Source organism: Epinephelus fuscoguttatus, linkage group LG18, assembly GCF_011397635.1.
Source record: "Epinephelus fuscoguttatus linkage group LG18, E.fuscoguttatus.final_Chr_v1".
NCBI classification, from domain to species: Eukaryota; Metazoa; Chordata; class Actinopteri; order Perciformes; family Serranidae; genus Epinephelus; species Epinephelus fuscoguttatus.
In genome coordinates this window covers 26,175,230-26,182,396 of record NC_064769.1, presented here as the reverse complement: position 1 = coordinate 26,182,396, position 7,167 = coordinate 26,175,230, and the positions used below count along the sequence as shown (strand labels likewise).

Below are 7,167 nucleotides of genomic sequence, written 5' to 3'. Positions count from 1 at the left end.
CAAGTAGATGTTGAGATGCTTAACTAGCTAAGTGAAAAATGAAAAGTCTAACTTGATAAAAAGCCAGGGGACCACCAAAGACAAAATGGGATTCCATTGGAGACCATGAACTTCTGTACAAATCTGAATGGAAATCCAATGAGAAATATTTTAGTCTGAAGTGTGGATAGACCAAGATTGCCATGAAGGTGATCCTATGACGGAGGAAATACACAAGCAAAAAGTCTAAGTTGAATTCACAACTCAACAGAGGCCTAAAGCAGGAACTGTGCCACACTGGTAGATACAACAATCTGGTAACAACAATCTGCTAATTCCACACCCATAGCACAGACACAAAAAGAGACAGGACAAGGAAATAACAGGGAAACTAGTGACACAGCCAGGGCCGTGACAGTAAGCATGTCTAAATGGCTAAATATGTCATGTAGTAGATAAGTTTGTTAAGCAGGTATTAGGAGCACATGAGAGCTCAGATTTTTACTGTTGGATCAACCTAAGCTGCAGCAGGTGTGTGTGTGGCAAGGTGCCATACAAACATACAGTAAAGCAATAATTAAAACTGCTATCTGTGGATGTGTGAGCATGTGTTATGTAATGCAATGGCACCGGCTGTGAGGCTCAGACAACGACAGCTACCTCAAGATGATTTTTTAAAAGTTTTATTGCAAAAATATAGAATTTGATAACACACTACAAAAACATCAACACAAACATAATACATGACAGTCTCAAAGACAAACCAATAGCACATCAATAGTATCTTTACTGTGCTTTCAAAGAATCACAAAACAGTTATTCAGTTGTTTAAAACCTTGTGTGTGAGTTACTGATAACATGATCATCGTCTTTGATCTGGGGGAAACCTAATAACTGCATACCTGCTTTTGAATGTTGATACTTTCAGTGAAAGCTGCACATGACCCAATAAATGTACCTATTTTCCACTTCCTGAGAAGTTAACTATACAGTTGTGAACTGGGTGGAGCCATAAGTATTTTCCCACTGCAAATTTGCATCTGAAAATTTACTTCTAGCTTTAATCTCAATGTTACTCAACACACAGACACTGGAGTCGTTGATACCATTAAATCAGTTGCAAATGTTTCAGCTCACAAAAGCTTTTGAGACATATCTTTTGTCAATAGCTGCTGCCATGACAAAGATGTCAGCTAGAGATGTGAAATCAGTTCAAGCTTATTCCAAACATCCTTGCAACCAGGAACAAGACTCTTGACGTACACTGTCTTGTGCCCTTGACTTTTTAGCTGCGCAGTTGCTCATTGCTTGGAGCTGATGATTCAACTGAGAGCAATTTCATACCGTCTAAGTGTGGAAAATGCTCAGACAGCTTGTCAAAAACTGTAATATTGTCTAAGGAAAATATTAGGACTGTTACAGCCAGAACTGTGGCCCACTTATAACCCCGCCCACTTCTTTGCCTTATTTCTGAGTTATTCCAAAGATGCCAACACTATGGTTTTCATCATTATAAAATGTCTTAAAACCAATCAGATGTAACCCTTAAATGGTTGTTAAATTCCCACGCATTTGTGTATGCAAATATGTTTTTTTTTGCTGTTAATATATTGCTTTTGTACATTTGCTAGTATTCAGGCAAACCTCCTATCCAATGGTTTATGCAGTGCCTTTATTACAGCGCCAATTCCAACAAACTCCATTGTGTACAAATGCAAGAACTTGTTATGGAAATTTATGTGTATACTGATGTGAAAAAAAATTTGATTACCCTCTTCTGAAAGTCAATCTCAAACAAGGTCGTTGATTCAGATGTAACATCAGACGTGTTACATAATGTAATTTGACACTAAAAAATTGGCTCCTGCATAAACGCTTTGCTGCATGGTTGATGGGAGTTCCAGCTGACAGTCACTGTAGAATAACAACACATTAATAAATCTTTACAAGTCTCTGCTGGTTTGCTGTGCTTTGTTTCTTCCTGTTAAACGAGGACAGCTTAAAAACAGACTGCTGGGATAAAATCATGCCATTGCCAAAGTGCTGAGAATAAATTGAAATGATGAAGACAATTCGCGCAGCAACACCTATCAGCTAAACGGTATATGTATTGTTTGCAATGACAGATCAATACCTGTTTTCACACTTTTGTACTTAGCAGTGGTAATGCTAAAATGCCGCAAATGCTCAGATAAAATGTCTGGCTGAAGTTTGTTGACATCAAGGGCTAGTGCTATTGACGTTTGTACAAAGTCGTATCATCCACTCACTGTCCTATAAGATTTCTGTCAAACCCTGTGCTTACGTTCTGAAGGTGTATCATTGTGCCATACACAAGAAAATGGTGCTCTACATCAACGATGCTTTAGTTTTCCATATATAGCTTTGATTTGTTTTAAAAAATATGACCAATGCTTTGTGCTTAACTGTCAAATATTACACTACGGGAAGCATTGAGAATATGAGTGATATAATCAGTGTAAGGGAACACTGTAGTTCTCGGAATTCTATAGTATATAATCAAGAAAAACTTTGACACTAAAAAGTCAGTTGGACATTTTTAGTCAAACAAAACAGATTTCTCATAAAGTGCAAATTAAATTAGTTCCAACATACACATTGTCTGACATTCTTCTTATTGCCTGTAGATACTGTTGGCAAAAGGTAAATACATAGAAAATTGGGGCACTATTGGGGCATAGCATTTTGGTGGGGGAGGAAATAATGGTGCTCGAAAGATGAGAGGCACTTATAAGGGTGTACAATTCACCAATTGTTCATGCCCCAGGCATAGGTTTTACGTTGGAAATTAAGTTAGAACAGGTGGTTGTATAAAGCCAATACCATGAAATTTGGGTGGGATCAAAACACTGTGAAACTTCCTCAAGCGCCTGTGGTATTCAAAAGACTAAGGAGACAACCCAGCACAATTACTTTCAATGTACATGCCTTATACTGTCTAATATAAAATATGCACCATGTTATAGATGCATTCCCCCACAACATTAAAAATCTGCATAGCCACGATAGTCTACACACTGTACATATGTCTTACTGCCAAAAGGTTGGTTGCATTTTTGAAGACATTTTTGAAAAGGATCTGCTTGAAAAAAGTATACTGTGATTTTAAAAATGGTACAAACAACAGATCTAATGTTGCTAAATGGCTCTTGTTCACTACCATTAAAACTACAATATAGTATATTGACACAGAAGCTGAAGCTAAACCTCCAAAGTAATCCTCCAATGTAAACTACAGAGACTATGCAGATGTTTATCTTCCAAGCAAACTTTCACTCTGGTAGAAGATTTCGACTTTTAAAAACACATACCCATATTAAATAACAATGTGACCATTCCCCACTCACATTCTTATATGAAACCAGTCAAGAAACATGATCTTGAAGGCAGGCGTTCTTCTGCCACTGAGGCCTGTTATCCTATTTTGACTCATCTCCAAGTCAGAGGGGGGTTTGAGTGTTTAAAAGTGAGGCATATCTTCTAAAAAAGTGAAATACCCCTTTAAAACCTTACATTCTTCTTGCGTGCTTTTCTATGCTCTTCATACAGTCAAGTGATACTGCTTCTTATAAAACTAGCTTTACAATCTCATTTCGTTTCCACTCTTATGTCACAGCACTAGCAGTACACTGTGTATAACCAAGAAAAATACTAGCATGTCATCTGCAAAGAGGAATATATATGTATATATACTGTTAGAACTCAGCTCCTGGTTAGGTGAACACAACGGTGAAAAGGGTCAAGTTTCAGCAATAAAGCACTGAGTAGCAAAGTATAACATACCATACCAAAGAGAAGTAAAGCAAGGGCTTGATCACTGACATCATTTTATACCTAACCATACCATAAGTTCATATATCAATCCCTGCGCACACTTCTCCGACTTTTAGAGACAACAGAGTATTTATTGCTGTCTCATTTAGGGCCGCTGAAAATATGACCAGGTCTTGCACCAAAACTTGAAATGAAACACAATCACCAACAACATAACATGGATATTTGATAATTCTGCATACCCTTTTGGGCACCCTTACATGGGGACAGATGTGCTGGTTGCCCCCATCTGACAGTGGCCCAGGTCTAAGTAGCAGGAATGCTGATTTAGAATATTTGTCACTATTTACTAATGTGTACTACTCTGAGATGCTTGATCAATACCGACTTGTCTACATGATGATAGACTGAAGAACAATGCTCCCTGCTTTAAATATATAATACATTATATACATGAAATACATGTAGGCAGAGCTGCTCAGTAGTCCAAGAGAGAGTATCATGATGAAACACAAACTGTCCACATCATTTTGCTCTTTTTTTGAAACAAGTATAAATAAATAAATGATTATCAAGTTGATCAATATTGCCTCCCTATTTTCAGCAGTTCTGTCAGAGTGAGGTTTATTGTGGCGTGGCAGACGTGGTGGAGAGAGACTCTACAGCGCGGTGAACTGAAAAGATTGCTGAGGGTTTTCTGCGGTACCTGAAGGTTGTTGGTTCTAAGTGAAGGCTCCATGAAAATCTGAGTGTACTCGTAAGTGAAAGCTGCATTGGAATCCTTGCAGCAATTCCATTAGAATCTGAGCGAAGTTTCCATTAGATTATCAGTAAACAGTCCAACTGGAATCTTGTTGAAGCGGTCCATGAGAATCTGACTGGCAGTTCCATTATTACATGAGCAAATGTTCTATCAGGATCGACTGAACTTTCCATGAATTTCCATGAATGAAATTTCCATTAGATTGAATGTTCCGGCTGAATTCAACTGAAGGTGCATTTGAACATGACGTGACAATTCCATTAGAAGCTGTATGACTGTTCCATTTTGTATGTCCAACGGACTGCAGAGCCCATGAAGGTTCATCAGAAGCTAGGGTGAGGGATCCATTAGTGTTTGAGCACAGGTAAACAGTTCTTCTAGACTCTGGATGAAGGTCACTGACTTGAATGTGTGAGTTTGCTAAAACCTACACAAAGGTTCCCTGGCATCAGAGCGAACGTGCCATGAAAACATGCAGGAAGTCTCCAGTATATTAATCCATTTCCAGTTAGAAACTGCATGGTTTGGGAGATGATAGCTGAAGGAGTTCTGTAGGAATCCACTAGGATCTTAGTGGAGATTTTGACAAAAAGCAAGCTGAATACAATCTACAGCTTCTTGAGGACCAGATTGGTTCTATTGCTACATTTTACCCCTATTCGACAGCATTTACATATCAAACATAATGCTGCCATTGAGCGTTGTGTTATGTGTAGTGCTATACATTCAGCCAAAGGAACAGTTGTAGAGAGTGTCACTAAAGCCTTGTATCTTTTCACACTATTGTATGTTCAGTAAAATGTGAAATATTCTGACTGAACTCAGACCCAGATGGTTTTCTTGTTATGGACTTTGTTGTATTTTAAATTTCAGCCTCTTTAAACAGTGATGGCTGTATTATGTATTATTGTCTTGCATCACAAATAATTAAGTAAATGATGCTGAATATGAGTTTGGACTTTCGGTAAACTCCACAGCTGGATTAAAACTGCAGTCTCGTAGCAGGAAAACAAAATCGAAAGCACATCAGCATGGCAAAGCAAAGACTGAAACTAATGAAGACGTTGCTCTTGGTCCATTATTACTTTTTCCCCCCCGCCTGAGAATGGTGTTCAGTTCAATGACTCGTGATGGAACTGTACTTCCAGAGAAAATAGCCAGAGAAAAAGTCAGTACTGTTCAGATCCACTGGGTCCAGATCACCTGAGACAGGCTGAAAAAGTTCACTTCGAGCCCGCTGCATGAAACTTCCATATTTGTGATACAGCCAAAAAAGGTGCTGGTTGCTCTCGGAGCCAGATCTGCGGTCTGTGTTTCACGTTTGATCTGAGAGAATCCAAACAGTGCACAGAGATTTCACAATCCCCAAGATTCACACAAATGGAATAATTAGAATGAGAAATCTTCACTTCAGTTCAGTTTAGCTCCCCATAGTCTTCCCTTCATGTAGCACCACTCAGTTCTGTTCAGTTTGGTTTTAGTGCTGCGATGTCAGATATCCCCAGTGATACCACAAGCAAACTCCACACACAAGAACCATGAGAATGTGGATCCTCCAGCTTAGATCCATAAACACCGGGTTTCTTTGTCCATAAAAAGTGCTAAGCCGCTCTAGGTCCAACAGCAAATCGAGTCTTTTTGTCACATACTAGGTCCATATACTGTGTATGTTCATATGTGTGTATTTGTGTATGTGTGTGTGTGCCTGTACAAATGCATCAGATGTTTACAGTAGAGTTGATGTTGTTCATATGGACTCTCATCTCTTGAATACTAGTGATGATTTTTTTTTGATGTCCAGCCAGGTTCACTCCTACTCTTCTCAAATCCCTGAAAAACAGCACACAAACAACAGGCCCTTAATTATTAGGCAACAAATAAATATATTATGCAAATGATAAAAACACTTCTATTTAAATGTTTTCTGCAACAGATTTATTTGTATTTTTTAGACGACAAGCATTCTGATGCCATTTTTATTGAAGTTGGATCCAGGGTCTGAAATTAGCACCCGCAAAACGCGGATAAATTGTTGGCAGTGATGTGTAAAATCATCAGGCGATCCACCACTTTGGTGGACGGAGAAAAACCGTAACAGAAAGACAACTGCTATATAAAAGCACTGTTATTGGCCATAGAACCTTATTTGTTTTGAATGACAGTCGAAGTTCTCTGAATTCTAACCAATAACCATCAATAAAAAGATGCGCAGACACATTCTGTACATGCTCACTTGTTATCTATCAACCTTAATACCTCATGTATGAATTTTAGCTCCTCAACAACCAAGTAAAGTTCCCATGTCTCGCTTCCCAGCGTAGGCAGGAGGGTTTATGTGTGCACATGCATGTGTACAGTACCCTCCAACCCCCCAAAAATAGGGCTCCCCGAGAAGTATGATGTAATTTGAACATAGGAATTAGGGGTGTGCAATGTCATCTCATTAATGATAATACTGGTTTAAATTTTAAAATGATACGAATAATTCGTATCGTGACACTTGAGATATTTCAACTTCATACTGTTACCCAAGTCAACAATAAGCATAGCTGAAAGCAAAATTATTACTAACTCCGCAGTGGTTCCAAAAAGAAAAGCAGCTTCAGTAGTGTGGAATAAACTGTGGCACC

General features: G+C 38.5%; 1 protein-coding gene across 1 annotated transcript in view; it reads right to left on the bottom strand.

The window, feature by feature from the left end:
- Positions 1-826: 826 nt before the first annotated feature.
- The window catches only part of LOC125878604 (ephrin type-A receptor 5), a 101,600-nt gene continuing 95,259 nt past the window's right edge, over positions 827-7,167 (bottom strand). The window contains exon 19 of the mRNA XM_049559897.1: positions 827-6,367. Within this exon, the coding sequence (XP_049415854.1) occupies positions 6,256-6,367 (112 nt within the window). The 3' untranslated portion in view covers positions 827-6,255. The remainder of the gene's footprint in view (positions 6,368-7,167) is intronic.